The following is a 19,368-nucleotide window of genomic DNA, read 5'->3' on the forward strand; positions in this document are numbered from 1 at the left end:
ATTATAGCTAGTTGTTAATCACAGTTTTGTCATTTACTTTCCACAGCTAGACAGTGTATTTAGCAAGCGCAAAATGCTTGCAGAATGGTCCAAAAATATCTTCGAATTTTCTTCTTGTCGATTTCATGTTAATTGACCTTTACTTTTATTGAATTACAATTTGTTTGAAATTTCTTGAATCAAGAGTCATTAGGTGTGTTGAATGTGCTTAAATTGGAAAGCTGGGTTATAAAGAATATGAATTTGTCCTCTTCACATTATGAAATAAACAATTGGGGTCTTATTCCCGTTGTATTCATTTGGTCATTGCAGGTGACCCCTCGTTTGGAGGAATTAAGATTGTTTCAACATCTGCAAGAAGGAAAGTCTCAAGGAGTTGTAGAATCTGGTTCAAGTGATCAAAAGGACATTATTCCTAAACCTGCAACATATAAAGAAGGCCCACAAAAGAATTTAACGAAGCAATCAAATAGATTTCTTGCATCAAATAAAAGAAAGATCATTTCTGGGCATCATGAAGAAAATGTAGAATCCAAACGACAGAAATTTGCAGCTGAAGCAATTCTTGCATCAGAGGCTTCTGATAGAGAATATATTCAATCAAAAAACATTGATAATTTGGAAGGTGATTTTGTATCTGGAAAATCAGCATCTAGAGGATTAGATGAAGAGTCAGAGGAGGCTAACTTGAGTCCATTGAAGCAAGCTGTGTATCTGGATGAGTGCACAGCATATGTCTCTAACCTTGCAATGGAGGTAAGCATGTTACATCCTTTGTTTGAGATTGGTTCCTGCATCTTTCCAAACTTATGGTATAATGGAACTTACCTATTCCAGGTAAATGAAGAACACATACGACAGTTCTTCAGTGATTCCGGAGGAGTAAAGGCCATCCGCCTAGTGAGGAATCGTACTTCTGGAATATCTAAGGTTTACATCCTTGTTTTTATTGATTCATTTATAGAAATTCTTGCAAATTTATAGATGTATGTTTTCTATTTTCCAGAACATATTCTTTTACATATTGATTCTTATCTTGATTTGTATTTTGTTTTCCAGGGCTTTGCGTATATTGACTTTGAAAATGAAGAAAATCTTTCTGCAGCTGTGGCGAAGAACAAACAAAAGTTGTTTGGTAAAAAGATTAGCATTGCACGTTCAAATCCGAGGGAAAGTCGAAGAAGAGGGTCAGCACCAGGGATCCGTGCAAGTGGTCGAGGCAAGTTTGATGCATCGATAAGATTATTGCTCTATTTTTTTGTTTTCTGTGTATGCATCTAGAAAATTGAATATACTGGTCCTAAAAGTAATCAAATTCCTCATATTATAAAAGTACACTGACATTTGATAAAATACACAGTATGAAAAGTTTACTGACCAACTGAATTGCATAAAAGTGAGTAATAAGGGAGGGTGCATTTAATTAACCTTGTAATTAAAGGTTATTTAGCATTCAGTTGGTCATATCTCACACTTTTTATATTCACTCATTTCATTTCTGATTTGTCAAAAAACTCTTCCCTACAAGGTTATTTAGCATTCAGTTGGTCATATCTCACACTTTTTATATTCACTCATTTCATTTCTGATTTGTCAAAAAACCCTTCCCTCTCCATTTTTTGAGTGTTTCTCGTATCGCTTTTTACATCTTTCACATGCACCCTTTTAACTCTTTACACAGGTAGATTTGTGGATTGGGTCTTTAGATGCTTCTTCATTTCAAAATTAATTGTCTGAAGTTACTAAGAACATAGTTTGATATTTGACCAAAGCAGTAATAGCTGATAATGGTCCTAAAAGTAAGCCAGTTCTCATGTTACAAAAGTACATTGACATTTGGAAGAAAACCACACGATATGAAAAGTTTACTGACCAACTGTGTTTCATAAAAAAAACTGTAATAAGGAAAGAGGCAGTAATGAATCTTGTAATTTAAGTCTAGTTAACAGTCGGTCATACCTTTCACTTTGTTGCTCATTTAATTTCTGATATGTCAAAAAACCATTCTCTCTGTATTTTCTGAGTTGTTTCTTATATCTATGTTTGCCTCTCTCACATACATCCTTTTAACTTTTTTACTCAAGTAGATTTGTTGATTAGGTCTTTAGATGCTTATTCCTTTCAAAACAATTATGTCTGAAGCCACTAAGAACATATTTTGATATTTGACCAAAGCAGTAATAGTTTATAATGGTCCCAAAAGTAAGCCAAGTTCTTATATTATAGAAGCACATTGACATTTGGAAAAAAATGCACGCAATATGAAATGTTTACTGACCAATTGCATTTCATAGAAGTTAGTACTAAGGAAGGGTGCATTAGTTAATCTTGTAATTGAAGGGTTCATTCAGTTGGTCATATCTTTCACTTTGTTGCTCCTTTCATTTATGATATGTGTGAACTTTTCTCCCTCCATTTTCTGAATGTTTCTCATATCTTTGTTTGCCTCTCTCACATACATTCTTTTAACTACTTCATGCAGCTACTAGATACCTGGATTGGCTCTTTTAGATTCTTCTTCCATTCAAAACATTGTCTCAAGTTACTAGGAACATAATTTGATATTTATCCAAAGCAGTACTAGTTTATAAGGCACTTTTTGAAAAGATTTTTGCTCCTCAAAGTTGCCATAAATAACAAATTTGATAGTTTTTCATCTTGGTGCTGACACTTATTAATGTGAGTTAAACACCAAATTCATAAATTTAAAGAGAGATGTACTTATATGGATTCAAAAGGAAATAATCGTACTTGGGTGAATAATCTACTCATTTAGTCTATTCATCTTAATCTACTCACTACAAATTATATTTAGCGTAGGAAAAACTGGCTTCAATTCCACTCATGTTTTGTCTTTCCAAGTCATAAATATTTGGTATCAAAGTACTCAAAACATGGTATACATTGGATTATAACCATAGCAGTTTATAACATAGCAAAAAACTTTTGACTCCACAAAACTTGACAGACACGAATTTGACTCAGATTCAGCTGACACATTTTTTTAACAAAAAAAAACATATTTTTACAAAATAGCCTTAAGAACATTCATAATAAACCTTAAAATTGTTTGTAGAGAAATAAGTGATAACTGATAAGTACTTACTAAGGAGTTTCATTGCTTCATCATTTTTTAGATTAAAGAAATAAACGAATCCAGTACATAATTACACATCATTAATCATTTGATTCATAATTTTATAGGTAAAAAAAGTAAAAAGTTTACTACGTAATTGTACATAATTGATCATTAATTATTTTTAATTTAATGGTACTTTATATTTTATAGTTATCACTAACAAGTGTCAAGTTCTGTTCAATAGTCATATTAAACTCATAAATTCAAACATCATGATCATCATGTCTAGGAAAGCATCAAGTTTCAAAAAACATCATCTTGGTCGGCAGCCACTACACATCAAGCTGCTACAACTGCTGCTACCTATTCTTCTGCCTTTCCTCATATGAAGGATAGCCATAAGAAATCAGCTTTCATATAAAATCGGGCTCTAGTCGATGACAAAGTGGAACATTTCTTCCAAGGATCTGTGCAAGCTGATATTTGCAGTGGCGGATGCCTTTGATCATGTCTCAACAATAATGATACTACTAGTTTTTTTTCTCCCTCTACGGTTCCATGCTTCAAAACAGCTTTGTATTTAGCACATACCGTATAAAATAAAATGAATTTGTAACCCTAACATAAAAAAGAAATTATAAATTGTAAACCCTAGCAGTTAGCTAACTGCTAAATATCAGAGAAAAAAAATATGAAACCCTAGAGCTATAGGCAAAAAAAAGAAAATTTTTTAAATTAAAAAATAGTGTAGGGATAGTGTTATGTTGAATTCTAACATACCTTGGAAATGCTATCAGAAAATTTGTTAGTCATCAAATCAGTCCAAGATCACGCAAAATCAATTCAGAATGCACTGAATGTTGTCAATGTGATGAAGAAGTGAGAGGTGGAAAAATAAATTGTGAAAAAATGAAGTGTTTTGATGCATTTTTGTCCACATAATGCATTATGTGTGTTGATGGGCAATAGCTTGGACTAGTGATTTTTCACATGTTAACTTGCAAAAAACTGACCAAATTTCAGTGAAAAATCATTGGCAAGAAAAAACATGAGTGACTTAGCCATGTAATTTTCTAGCAAGTATTCATGAGCTCTTTCCATCATTGATCAGTTTCCAATTTCTTGCATCTTTCTATCCGTTGGAAACCATGGACACAAATGTTTTAGCCCATAAATCTTTATGGGTTTCAATGACTCTTCTGCAAACTTCACCTCATTTTCCAATAAAGTTCTATGCACTTTTACAAAACCTAACCCCTTGTATGCTTTTGGAGCCTCATTGATGTCTTTAATAGCCTTATTAATTGTTTTCAACTTGTTGCTAATATGGTGAGAGAACGACATTGAAAGCAAATCCATTTGCATAGAGGCATCTTGGTATGTGTTGATTGGTGACCTCTCCAAACTCATTTTGAAATGCCATTTTAACAGTTCCTTTGATCTCTTATGTGTAAAGGCCATAGGTTCTTTAGGGGTGGCAAATAATGAGTGGCTCTCTATAGGTTGAATACTAGAAGGCGGTGGAGGGGGCTTCATTCCATGAGATCCTTTCTTTAACAAAGTATGATTTGGTTTGTGTTGTGTTGCTTGATCTATTTTTTCTTGCTCAATATATGCCATGAGTTGTGTTTCCAGAATGGGTACACCATTTTTTCTTGGGCAATTTGATTCCTATACTAAGGATGTGGCATTAATGGCCTTTCACCTAACTATATGTGCTTGAATCCCTAACATCATAACTACTACAAATGCAAACATAATCCATACCACTTGGAAGCTACTTTACCATGCCAACATATTTCCAAAGGGGAGAATTTTGGTCTGTTTTGAAGCGGTATCAACCCGCGGAGCTAAAATTGGTTGCCATTGTACTTCCTATGACAAGAAGTTTAACATATATTAAGGTTACAAGACCCGGACTCGCCTTTGACTTGGCAAGTTGATTTTGGACTCGGACTTGACAAAAACTCGGCAAATTGAAAAACACAATAAATTTAGAGATTTTTAAGGATTTAAAACTTATTTCCTGCATACTTTAATAAATAAACCTTAAATACACAATCATCTCATGAAATAGAAACTAGTTTGAACACATACACAAGTATTTGTTGATTTATGGCGTGCTCGATTAACCACGGGCAATGACACAACGTTGCTCTCCCAACCATAGACAATAAACTCTATCGTTACCCCCCGAGCACATCTTTCCTAAATTCAGTCTGCTATGTGTTATCATACTGCTGTAGGTAGAACATGTATTGTTTTTCACTTTTCATCGATGTCAAATGGAGGAGATATAGACTCCCTTTTATATCCCACGATAGTGACCCTTCCTCAAGGGTCGCCTTTCATCACAAGAACACGTCTCAATGAAAAGGTTTTGGTAGACTTACAAGTCAGCCTAATACAATATTAATTAATGATCGCATAAGTGTTAGTATCATTTCATATAATTAATAGATAGATAAATAAAGGCAAATCAGTATAATTAAATTGTCTAAGGCTGAAAGGCCAAATAGACAATTTAATTGTCTATGATGGCCCACAAGGATTCTGACCGACGCTATCACATTAACACTCCCTCTTAGCTAGGGAGGAGTCTTTCTCAATCTCTACAAGTCACATCACCTCATCGTGATGACTAACACAATGACTACACTCATGTGAATGAAGGAGGCTTATCACCTCAACATGATAGCATATCACCTCATCGTGATGTTTGACCACTATAGCTATGTAATGTCCCTACTAGTTAGAGATCATTAACCTGCAAAATAGATTGTTAGAACATAACAAACATATATATACATATATAAGTAATCCGAATTGCAATCTAACTTCAATGCTCAATTAACATAATCATAATTCTCATCTAAAAAAAAAGGATACAATGCCATACATGAGTATGTCCTTAGGCGGCCGTGAGGCTCACCTTCTTGGAACCCCTTGGTCCCAAGCCCTCTAGGAAATCGAAGATGAATTCGAATCCTGTCTTACACCCAAGCCCTCCAGGAAATCGAAGATGAATTCAAATCCTGTCTTACACCCAAGCCCTCCAAGGAAGACCCTTGCCTTTCCTTGCCTTGGGTGATGCCTTCATCATCCAAGTCCACAAAGGGGATCGGTTCGACCTTTGAGTCCTGTCTTGGGTATAACCTCTTATATCCAAGCCAGCCAAGGAAGACCCTTGCCTTTCCTTGTCTTGGATGATGCCTCCACATCCAAGTCCTCAAAGGGGATTGACCCGATCCTTCTCTTCTTGGTTGAGTTTGAGTCAACCAAGCCATGTAATTGCATAACATTTTCAGTTCATAAACGATCCTTTATGTGAACATGAATTCTTAATGCATTCTTTAATTAACTTATATATATATATATATATATATATATATATATATATATATCAACATGATTTTTCATCCTTCACATTTGCAATATGTTTCTTAAAATACCTTGTATTCATAATCCTTCTTGATATGCAACTTATGTATATAACATTTACAAGATTACATTTTATCCCTATTTTATGACTAGTGAATACTATACCTTACGATGTGTATAAATATTCACTAGACCACCATGAACATTACCTATCAATGGTCCTTACCCATTACCCATTGTTCATTAATTAATACTAACTAATATTAATGAGCCTTTACCCTTAATACTACCTATTAATATCAGTAATAATAAAAACCTTTCATATACTATACCTTTTATTTAATATAGGGCAGGATTCTTACCTTGCTGTCCGCTGACCTCCTTCCTTTTCCCTGCAGTCCGCTCCCCTGCCTTCCTCCTTTGACCGCTGCCTCCCTTTATAACCTGTGAGGGGTTGTGTCCCTCCACGGGCCCCTTCCGCATGAAGGGGTGCGGAGGTAACCATAGCCTAGGCTGCGGATACCTACGCACCACTTCGTGCGGAGGTAACCCAGCTCGTCTGGGATACCTTGTTCCCCCCTTTCAAGTTAAATATTAATATATAAAATATAAATGTTAATTGCATTTCATATATTATAATATTTCTTTTTAATTATTAATTGCTTTTCATATAGTATATTATTTATTTTTAATATATTAAATATTAATTGCATTTCATATATTATTTCTTTTTAATATATTAAATATTAATTACATTTCAAAAAAATATAATTTCCTTTTTTTAAATATATTCGATATTACATATCAAGAATATATTTAAATACCTTTCCATTGAAATATTAATTATTTAAATAACATTCCCTTTATTAAATAAATTAAATATATTTCCTTTAGATTATTTATTTTAATTTATTCCTTTACAATATCCTTAACCCCGCAAGTGATTTTACATCTCGCGATACCGTAGGGGTTATCACAAGCTACTCCCATAAGTGGAAAGGAAAGATATCACCTCACCGTGATATCAACCATTATTGTGAGATCGTCACCTCACAATGATGGTAAAATGCACAAGTGTTCATCATTGTGAGATCGTCACTTCGCAATGATATTCACCATGGCTCATCCCAAAGGGTGAACACACAAGTACAAAAAAATCATCACGAACTCTCTCACGTGACATCTTAAGAAATCACTAATGCTGAGACTCCCTCTTAGCAAGGGCTTTATTCTTTGCAATTCCAAGCTTACCAAATATCCATCTATTCAGGAATATCTGACCTAGGTGTCAGCATAAAGGCCTTCCATCCTACATACATGGGACTCCATCTGATGAATCATAGTCCTCTGACTGCTACAATTTCCCAATGAGGAAATCGATCATCATATCTCACTGATACAACTTCCATCTCATGACAAAACTGGAGAAGTCATTGTCCAAATGGAAGTATGAGAAAACATAGACGCCCTTATGTCTTTTTGGCTCCCATAGTTCAATTTCCGGCAAAGATGTTGAGCTTCTCGATATTAACACAGTCGCACAGAATATTGAGAATGAATATATCTCAATTAAGTAGATTAATGATGATACTTTGATTTTGAAGTCCGCGGGAGTCGGAGTTTTCTATATAAGAGAAGAACAACTCAACAACAGTCACGACTGTCTTGCCAAAAAAAATGGTTGCACAAATATATCTTCGAGGATCCTTTGGAGTGAGCCAATATGATTCGCTTTTGAAGTATATAATATTTTTCCTCACCTGACTTCAAGTAGTACGTGGCTAGCAGAAATAAGCCACCAATCCTCAAACGTCAACTTCAGGCTATTCAGGGCAATACTCAAGTAGACAACTCAGTGCTATTGAGAATAATATTTCTACTTGGGGAACACAACTACAAATAATTATCTTGCCATATGAATGAGTCCCTACTGTCAATCATAATCACAATCAATTTGAGCGCACATAAAGCATGTCCGAAAGTTTATTTCAAAGGCTTGCGAATACAAGCTCCATTGACTGGAAGGATATAGCTGTGTTGAATAATTTCAGAGAAATCCGACTTGTGATTACACTGCGTGCAAGCTTCCACTGAATTCCTGGTAATGGTGCCCAAATGAAAGTCTTCAGAAATGTTGCCGCAAGTAATATTATTGCCTTCGAACTATAATGTTTTGCCAAGGTCACAACTTATAATAATCGGCAGGTGAGTCAACCAAGTTGTCTGCCATCAACCAATGCACAGGCTCAGGAATGTATCCGCTCTGATACCATGTTGATTTGCGTTGTGCTCGATTAACCACGGGCAATGACACAATGTTACCCTCCCAACCATAGACGATATACTCTGTGTTATCACACTGTTGTACGTAGAACACGTATTGTTTTTTACTTCTCATCGATGTCAAATGGAGGAGATATAGACTCCCTTTAATATCCCACGATAGTGACCCTTCCTCGAGGGTTGGATTTCATCACAAGAACATGTCTCAATGAAAAGGTTTTGGTGAACTTACAAGTCAGCCTAATACAATATTAATTAATGATCGCATAAGTGTTAGTATCATTTCATATAATTAATAGATAGATAAATAAAGGCAAATCGGTATAATTAAATTGTCTAAGGCCGAAAGACCAAATAGACAATTTAATTGTCTATGACGGCCCACAAGGATTCTGACCGATGCTATCACATTAATAGTATACATTGATCACATAAGTATAAATGTAAATTCTAGCTGAAGGAAATAACACATTAGATATATAAATAATATCAAATGTCTACAAAAGTCATCGAATATGAAATCCATGGCATCAAAAGTTTCAGACAAATATCAAAATAAAAGCTAAAACTCTATTGCTTAGAGGACCCTATATCACTTGACACACCTACCCTCCTATGTGTGCACCTAGGATAGGCCTTAGATGATGCTGCAGCTATGATGATATCTTCTTGTTTCTCAAGCTTAGGCTTAAGCTCAAGCTTAAGCTCAAGCTCGGTGACATCTACATCATCATCCTCTTCCAATGGTTCTCGTGCTCTAACCTCCTCTTCCATGGCTACTGCCTTTGACTCTTGATCCACCTAATCAACCCATGCCAAATCATCATCAATCTCACTGATCCACTTTGATTGTGGATCAACCTGCTCTAAAGTGATGACAGATGTGTCAGTGCCCAAGATTTGTTTATGATAGAGGTGAAGGTTGTAATGAGCATACAAAAGATAATTCAACCTTTGCACTGATAACCTGTTGCACTTTTTGGAGTGAATGTGCTTAGACATACTCCAGTTGCACTCACATCATGAAACACTACATGGATGGCTCAAGATACGAACTGCATTCCTTTGTAGATTTGGCACCTTAGGACCAAACATCTCCTACCATGCATCTAAAATGAGAAAAGATAAAAAATCAATTCTTTTCTATAACTTGATTTTATTAACGTAAAATGGTAAAAGATAGAAAGGTTTATTACCTGGCTACATTAGCCTTCGATTTTGCTTGCAAATGTCTTGTGCAAAGAGGTCTCTTTGTGCATTCTTGAACATCTCTATCTCACGGACTATGTGTGCTCCAACTGATGAATTAGATGACATTTGCTCTACAACTATGTAGAGTCCACTCAACACCTTCTCATTGGTCTTAGAATCTCGGTGAAATTGGAATGTCGGATTAAGGTAGTAGGTGGTTGCATGCAAAGGCCTATGAAGCTGATGGTGCCATTGTTGATCAATGATACCCCATATGGAACCATACTTAGCCTCATCTCCTAAATAAACAGATCTTCTGGCCTCATTTGACTTGTCTATGTCCTCATATATGTAGCCCATTGTGGGCTTCTCTCCATCGACAACTCGTAGAAGGACAACTAGAGGCTTTGTGAACTGCAATTGTTATGAAACATTAAGTTAAAAGTTAAAACTTTTAACAATGAACAAAAATAAGTAAATGAAATGGAAATAAGAACAAAAATGTAATGGAAAGTTACCTACACAATCTCCTTGGCTGGTTGCCAAATAGCATGCTTATCAAAAACTTGATCAACCTCATCAATCATTGCAGTGGTCTTTGCATGTGATGAATTAGACCACTTGTCATTTACAAACATGCATCTCAAAGCGGCCTTGGACTAAAGCAAGGATTGCAACGTGATAAAATTGTTTGCAAAGCTGGTAATTCCTGGTCGAGCCAACTCTTTCTTACTTGTGAAATTCCTCATAAGGTTGAGGACCCAGGTATGATTATATATGTATTTTCAAATATTTCTTGCATGCTCTACACATGTTTTGATCCGGGGAATTTTGCCATGATACTCCAATATGAGGTCAAGGTAGTGAGCAGCACAAAGGGTACAAAACAAGGTGGGGTGCCTCTCCATAAGAAGTCTACTTGCAGCAACATAATTTGTTGCATTATCTGTGACTTTATGTACAATGTTCTCTTAACCCACCCTGGCCAACACTTTATCGAAGGCCCCACAATGAAACTCAATTTTTTTTGTGTTTTCTAAGGCATCAATTGACTTCAAGAACACTGTACCACTTGAGAAAGAAAAAATTCAGTGACATAATAAAATAAAAATTAAAAATCTTGAACACTAAATCAATAGACTTTACAAACTAAAATTACTAGAGGAAGAAACAAGAAAGTTCAACAGTGTTCTATTTCTTCTGTAGGTCTTCTGTCGGTCCAACCATTAGTCATGATGTTGCAACCTTTCCTCATCCATATCTTATGTTGCTCATCAATTGTGGCTTTGACATCGGCCACCTTTTGACACAAAATAGCTCCTTTTATCTCCTCATCATTAAGGGCTTTGAACCCCACACCACAAACAGTAATGGTGTCTATCATGTTTTTCCAATAAGGAGATCTAAAACAAATTATATAAACAAAAAAAAGTATTAAGTTATTAACTTTAAAAATTAAAACTTAAATTCCACACACTCTTAGGTCTTAAAAACAAAAAAATCAATAGACATAGAAATCAAATTATGTATTTTAAAACAAAAATAATAATAATGATTACTTGGCTGCATGGAATGGAATAGTGCAGTAGAACTAGAATCTCCAATTGCAGTTTTTGTAGCGTCATGCTTCTCCTTATTCCAACCCACACTTTCAAGCAAAGAAACGAGACTCGGACTCAGCGCGGACTCGACAAGGATGACCCGACTCGGGACTCAGCAAAAAATCGATAGGACTCGGCAAAAACTCAGCAAAACTCGGCAAAAAAACCAATTTCTAGTGGTTTTTGCCTAAAGCGAGTCTCGGGTCAGCCTTGCCGAGTCCGAGCCACCCAGGACTCGCCGAGGGTGACTCGGCCCGTGACTCGCCGAGTTTTGGAGAGTCATGGCGAGTCACGGAACTATGCTTTCAAGTGATGGGTGGGAACCTAGAGTCGTGCATGGAGAAAAATATGGATCTACTTGGGGTTTATTTTTATGATTTTGAGGCCCAACACTCACCCTCGCACTAACAGTGCAACTACTCATGGATCTAGGAAGTAGAGGAATTGAAGAACTCTCTCCACCAATGTTTTCCATTTCTTCCCTTTAGTTCCTTTTTAATTCTCTTTTCTCTTCAAAAGCCTCTATTTGCATTTGTACTTCATGGACAACATCAATGGGTGCTAATGTGCATGGTTTAGCATCATGCATTGGTATTTGTGCATGATGATACTTCAACCGATTAATACCTCCTCCATTGTATTTTGTTTTGCAATGCAAACATGTGCTTTCATCTTTTTTTTGTCTTGGGGATGGCATGCTTCCAAGTAGGTTTCTTTCTAACTGAGGTAGACAGTTTACTTCAAATTTTGGATCAATTTATAAATGAATGGTCAGTTACAATAAATTATAAATGATAAAAAATTGCCATTTACACTTTCTAATTGAATTAAAATAAATAAAAAAAAAAGAAAAAAAGAAAAACTAAGAACAATTACAGTTTGCAGCTAAAGAATTAAGGAAAAAAAACAGCTAGGGTTTGATTATTTGATATCTAGGGTTTTTTTTTTTCCATTAACCTAAACATAAAATTAAACAAAACAAATGTGCCAAAAAATGGAAGTTTCAAAAACAAAAATTCCAAAAACAACAAAAAATATTAACTTACCTCTTCAAATTTTCTCTAAAAATGAAGTAATGTAGCTCCATTTTAGTTGTGGCCTCCTCCAAATCCTTCTCGAACTTCTCTAAATATGTAAATGCAAGCTACTAACCTGACCAAATAATCTTCAATCAACTTGCTGGTTTTTTCTTCAATGCAATACTATTTTTGCTCGAAGCATTGTTTTTCTCTCCTCCTTTGTGCTTGAAAACAATATGATGCCTTTTGGGGGTTGAAACAACGAATATAATTTGTTTACTTTTTACTTCGAATACTTATTTATTTATTTTTTTGTGTCTCTTTAAAGCTGTTGGGCGGCAGAGTCTAGGGCTTAGGACTTGGCGAGTCTAAGTGTAGATGCCACTTGAGACCGAAGTAGGGGACTTTACAATACACACAAATTAACTCATTTAAAAAAATCAAGGACATATTATATACATTCATAGAAGAATGAAAACAAAGCACAAAATTCAAAACGAAACAAGGGAGTTCTTTTGTTAAAAAAGAAATTTAGGAAGAAAAAATTAAAAAGTTGAGAAAATTGTACCTCTTTTGTAAGAATCTTCCTCCACAGTCTCTTTGCCAACAAATGGGCTTTTGTAAACACATAGGAATAGCAAACCAACCACTGTGGAACATTCACTATCAATCTTTAATACTTTGCGCAATGGCAAGCAAGAATGAAAGTTTAGCAAGGATAAATTCAATTTTTGTTTTGCATTCATGATAAGAAAAATGACTTTGTTTATCTTCAAAATGTCTTGGAATCCATGTTTTAGAGTTTGGGAAGACATTTTTTTTTAAAGATAAAAATCAAATTAGAAGATTGTTTTTAGATAAAAGGCCAAATTCCTTGGCTAAACATTAAAGGCAACAAAATTTTCTATGGTCTTGTTCGGGTTCATCAAGGACAAAACCATAGGTTTGGAAAAAGTCCATGGATGGCCTCTTGCTTAGACTAGGTCCAGGCTCGTATTTGGGTTGGATTGAACTTGAACCAACGAGCCCTTGGGCTCAAGCCACTAACACAATTCTAGATGTTTGCATTGAACCATAGAAGCAAATATCTCCCTTGGGAGTGTCTTGAAAAACCTTAGGATATTTTCAATTTGTTGGGATAATAAAACAAATGCAAAAGCATATGGATTTCAAAGAATTGATCTATTAACAGAATGAGCAAGACGCTCATAAATAATACACGAATATTTACAAGAATAGCAAGTTTCTTATAAGAAACTGCTGAGAAGATCGAAGACGATCTAACTAAAATAGAATATACACTATTGAGCATTAATACTAAAATTAACATTATTTTAATATTCTATTACCCTCCCTTAATGCTCAATCTATTAACTACACCTATAGACCCCCTGAATTTTACAAATTTATCAGGACCAAGGGGCTTGGTGAAGATGTCTGCTGGCTGCTCCGAGGTAGGAACATACAGCAACTGGATGGATCCGTCTTCAACCAGCTGTCGAATATAGTGACAATGAGTTTCCACATGCTTGGTTCTTTCATGGAAGACTGGATTCTTGGTGAGTTTGAGCACTCCCTGATTATCACAGAACAAGGGAGTAGGACCTGCCTGGGAGACATGCATATCCGCAAGCATTCGTCGAAGCCAAACCGCCTCACAAGATGCCTTAATTGCTCCCCGATACTCTGCTTCTGTCGAGGAGAGAGCCACTGCCTGCTGCTTCTTACTAGTCCATGTGACAGCACCAGATCCCAAACTAAACACATACCCTGCTGTAGACTTACGGTCATCAACCGAACCTGCCTAGTCAGAATCTGTGTAGCCACTAAGTATAGGATCAGAACTCCGAGAGTACAGAAGTCCATAATCAGGAGTGCCACTCACATAACGCCGCACACGCTTCGCTGCTATCCAATGATCAGCCTTGGGAGCTGTCATGAAGCGTGAAATGTAGCTCACTGCAAAACTGATGTTAGGTCTAGTGGCAGTAAGATAGATGAGGCTGCCCACTAGTTGCCTGAACAGAGATTCATCCACAACTGGTGAAGATGACTGAGCTGAAAGTTTGAGCCTGGGTTCCATAGGAGTAGAGGCAGGTTTGCAATCCTGCATTCTGAACCTGTCCACAAGACTTCTGGCATCCTTGGACTGAGAGAGAAAGATACTGTTCTCAGTCTGCCAGACTTCAACTCCTAAGCAATAATGTAGAAGTCCCAAATCTGTCATATCAAAGGTGCGGCACAAGTCCTGTTTGATCCCAGTGATCAAATGTGCTGAACTGCCAGTAATGATTAAGTCATCCACATAGACAACCACAAACAGAATATTATTACTAGTATGCTTGATATACAGGTTTGCATCAGATGGACTCCGCTGAAAATCATGATCTGTCAGGTACTTATCAATTTTCATGTACCAAGCCCGAGGAGCTTGTTTCAGACCATAGAGTGCTTTGACTAGTCTATAGACCTTCTGTTCTTGACCAACAACCTTGAATCCTGGGGGTTGCGTCATGTAGACTTCTTCCTGTAAGTCACCATTCAAAAAAGCACTCTTGACGTCCATCTGATGGACTTTCCAACTGAACTGGGCTGCCAAGGCAAGAACGAGCCGTATGGTACTCATTTTGGCTGTAGGAGCAAAAGTCTCCTCGTAGTCAATGCCTTCTTTTTGTGAGAACCCACGAGCAACAAGACGAGCCTTATACTTGTCCAGGGTTCCATCATTTTTGTATTTTACTTTGTACACCCATTTGCAGCTAATGGGCTTCTTCCCTGAAGGAAGATCAGAAAGGGCCCAAGTGTGATTCTTTTGAAGACTCTGGAACTCAACTTCCATAGCCTGTTCCCACTCAGGTATACCTTTAGCCTCTGAGTATGTCTGAGGCTCAAAAACATTGTGTATGTTAGCCATGAGAGCAAAATTGACTGTATGCTGCTGTTTGCTCTTATTACCGGAAGTTCTACCCTCAATGAGCTCAGTATCCCTGAGATCACCAATGGTCTTGGCCCACCATTTAGGCCGGAGAGTAGAAGTGCGAACATCTGGAGGAGCTGGAAGAGGCTCAGGATTAGGAACAGGAGCAGCAAGAGGAGGATTATTCTCCGGAGGGAACTCAGGTAGTGCATCATCGAAAATAGATTCTGCATCATCCCTCCCATCAGGCGAACCTAATGGAATAAGAACACTGTGAGGCTGATCCTCAGAACTCTGCTCAGAAGACGGGGACTGAAAGAATCCTCTGTCTTCATCAAATACAACATCACGACTGAAGATAAGACGTTCAGTGTCTATATCTATTAGTCTGTAGGCCTTATGGTGATCACTGTATCCTGTCATCATGAGTTTCTGACTTTTGGAATCCAACTTGGAGTGCTTAGCATCTGGAATCCAAACATAGGCAACAGAGCCAAAAACCTTCAGGTGGCTGATCTTAGGCTTCCGACCAGACCAAACCTCTTCTGGAGTCTTCCCCTTAACAGCCTGAGTAGGAGAACGATTAAGTAGGTAGACAGCAGTAAACACTGCTTCAGCCCAATACTTATTCGGAACACTCCTGTGTTGTAACATAGAGCGAGCCATCTCAACAACCGTACGATTGCAACGCTCGACAACACTGTTTTGCTGAGGAGTGTAGGGTGTAGTCAATTGGCGTTTGATGCCATGGGTATCACAGAAGTTGGAGAATGCTGAAGAACAAAATTCCCCCCCGTTATCTGTCCTAAGAGTAATGATACTATGTCCAGACTCTTTTTCAACAAAGGACTTAAACTTCTGAAAGATACTAAATACATCTGATTTATGTTTAAGAAAGTACACCCACATCTTTCTACTAAAATCATCTACAATAAGCAAAAAGTATTTGCAACCAGTAACAGAAGATGTATTCATAGGACCACAAATATCAGCATGAAGTAATTGAAGTACCTTAGATGCGCGCCAAGACTTTCCATGTGTGAATGAAGTTCGATGCTGTTTGCCAGCTTGACAGGCGCCACATACTCCAAGATGCTGAGTCTGAATATCAGGTAACCCTGAAACAAGTCCCTCCCGAGATAGCTGAGAGAGATACTGAATGTTGAGATGTCCATATCTCTGATGCCACAAAGTGTTGAGAGGAGAAACACGAGCTGCCAGAGCCACTTCAGGAGAATCACCAGTGTCAAGAAGCCTATATAGGCCATGATCCTCTAGACCAACAGCAACAGTAAGACGAGTCTCCCGATCAATGATGGAACACTTGTGAGCACTGAACACCACATCTAGTTGAGGAGAATTCCTCATAATCTGGCTGACAGAGAGCAGATTAAGTTCCATTCTAGGAAAATAGTACACATTCAAAAAAAGGAGAGTCCTGCCACCAGACTGTATCTGAACAGTGCCTCTGCCAACAACTGTATACTCACCTCCGCCAAATACAACGGAATCACTAAAAGGTGAGAAGTTTGTAAACCAGTCACGCCGATGAGAAAAGTGACGTGATGCACTAGAGTCGATGTACCAAGCAGAAGACCTGGCATGATCTGAAGACCTTTTAGCCATAAAGGCATAAAAGGCAGACTCCTTCTGCTTGGAATGTTCAGCAACATGCGCCTTCTGGTGTGACCCTCCCTGCTTCTTTTGTTCAGAAGCGAGCCTCTGACGGCAATCTTTCTTCATATGGCCGTACTTGTGACAGTAATTGCACTGCACATTCTTCTTCTTAGCTCCATCCTGTGTCTGAGAAGAGCCTTTCTGCTGAGAAGACTGAGAGGACTGAAATTTGCCTTATCCTTGTGAAAAGATTGGGCTGTGAAGGCATTTTCCGAGGAGGCTGATGTAGTACCACTACCAAACTGTTGTTTCCAGCGATCCTGCTGTAGAAGTTTGGTGCACAATTCTGAAAACTTCAGATCAACATTAGTGGAAGTAACATTGAGGGTCTCAATGAAGTGTTCATACGATTTCGGAAGACTTTTCAGAGTGATTACTACCATGTCTTCTTCCTCCATAGTCCGACCAATAGCTTCGAGTTGATCTCTAATGTCCTTAATCCTTGTGAGGTGTTCCTGTAAGGACATACGTTCGTCCATCATAATGGAGAACAACTGATTCTTTAGAAAGAATGCTCCGCTCTTGTCGGATGTCTCATGCAATTCCTTCAGATGCTTCCAGATGTCGGAAGCTGTCTTGCCGGAAGGAATCTGCGGTAACTGATCATCAGTCATTGAGAGTTTGAGAAGCATAATTGCCTCCCGATTGCATTCATCAAACTTATCTTGATCTGCACCAGGTGTACCAGGACTGAGCTCTTTTCCCAAAACAAGTTGGTCAAGATGCCTATATTCAAAAATGGTCAACATACGCTGTTTCCAAATGTTGTAATTGTTGCCATTAAAGCGTTGATTGCTTTCTAACATCAGGTTGGTTAGAGAAGCCATTTGCACGTTTCCCAAAAAAATTCTCGGCTGACCCAAAAAAATCCAAAGACAACCCACAAATTCGTGCGAAAAACCCAGAAGGAATCTACTGTCAGAATCTGGATCTGCGGGCTCGAAAATCGAGGCACAAAAATCGAGGCACCCAAAAAAAACGGACAACTACCCAGATTAGGGTTCGAAAAACCCACCACGAATCTGCAAGAAAAATTTATTTTCGATAAAAACTTGAAAGGTAAACACCTTAATCGAAAATTTTCAGAAGGTCGTGGGAGCCATGGATTTCACAGAAAATAAATGGCGTCGCTGAGGGTGTAGGTCGCGTCGCGTCGCGCCGCCGAGGGTGCAGGCCACGTCGCCGGAGGTTGTAGGTCGCGACGCCGGAGGTTGCAGACGCATCGGAGGTTGCAGGTTGCGACGCCGGAGATCACAGACGCACCGGAGGTTGCAGACAGACGGAACACCGGTCATAACGACCCTGCAGGTCGCGCGAACACAGGTCGCGAAACAAAAACGCGACTGTACAACCCCGAGGTAGGTCACAGGAGCTAGGCAACAGAAAAAAACGTTGATGGATTTTTTTTTTTTAAAAAACCAGAAATAATTTCGAAAATTTCCACTAATTGGAAATTAGGATTAAAAAATTTTCGAAAAAATTTCTCCTATAGCTCTGATACCATAAAACAAATGCAGAATCATATGGATTTCAAAGAATTGATCTATTAACAGAATGAGCAAGACGCTCATAAATAATACACGAATATTTACAAGAATAGCAAGTTTCTAATAAGAAACTGCTGAGAAGATCGAAGACGATCTAACTAAAATAGAATATACACTATTGAGCATTAATCCTAAAATTAACATTATTTTAATATTCTATTAGATAATATTGTGGAAATACTAGAAATCTATAATATGTAGAGAAGAGAAGAGAAATAAATATTTTTCTTTAATTTTTAAAGGCAATGCATTTTAATGGAGAGTGAGATAGAGAAAGTAAAGGAAAGTTTTGCTAGTAATTTTGAACTATGGATCTTCGTACATTTGAAATTGTTGTTTACAATGCACCATATAGTGTGTTTTTACATGTTTCCACTTCAAAAGTTTGAACTCACAAAATCAATCACAAACCACAAAATACAAATGGAAAGATACATATTGATTAACTATAAATAAACACAAGGCAAAAAAACCTAAGAAGGATACCTAATGTGAAGTACAATCCACTAGGGGGCTATAGTTCTGGATGATGAAGCTCCAATATTATGCTCTTTTCTAAGTTGATTCATTTGGTCTCCATCAATTACATCCGCCTCCCTCAAGATCTTAAGATTTTCCTCATCAATTGAGTCTTTTGCATTGAGAAACCATTTTGAATTAGGATCAATCTCGC

At 37.3% G+C, this 19,368-nt stretch overlaps 1 protein-coding gene across 1 annotated transcript in view; it reads left to right on the forward strand.

Annotated features, from left to right (window-relative positions):
- The window catches only part of LOC131044879 (uncharacterized), a 267,983-nt gene that overhangs the window by 208,851 nt on the left and 39,764 nt on the right, over nucleotides 1-19,368 (forward strand). Inside the window, exons 13-15 of the mRNA XM_057978352.2 lie at nucleotides 313-756; nucleotides 838-930; nucleotides 1,060-1,219. Of these exons, the coding sequence (XP_057834335.1) occupies nucleotides 313-756; nucleotides 838-930; nucleotides 1,060-1,219 (697 nt within the window). The remainder of the gene's footprint in view (nucleotides 1-312; nucleotides 757-837; nucleotides 931-1,059; nucleotides 1,220-19,368) is intronic.

Source organism: Cryptomeria japonica, chromosome 3, assembly GCF_030272615.1.
Source record: "Cryptomeria japonica chromosome 3, Sugi_1.0, whole genome shotgun sequence".
Taxonomy (NCBI): domain Eukaryota; kingdom Viridiplantae; phylum Streptophyta; class Pinopsida; order Cupressales; family Cupressaceae; genus Cryptomeria; species Cryptomeria japonica.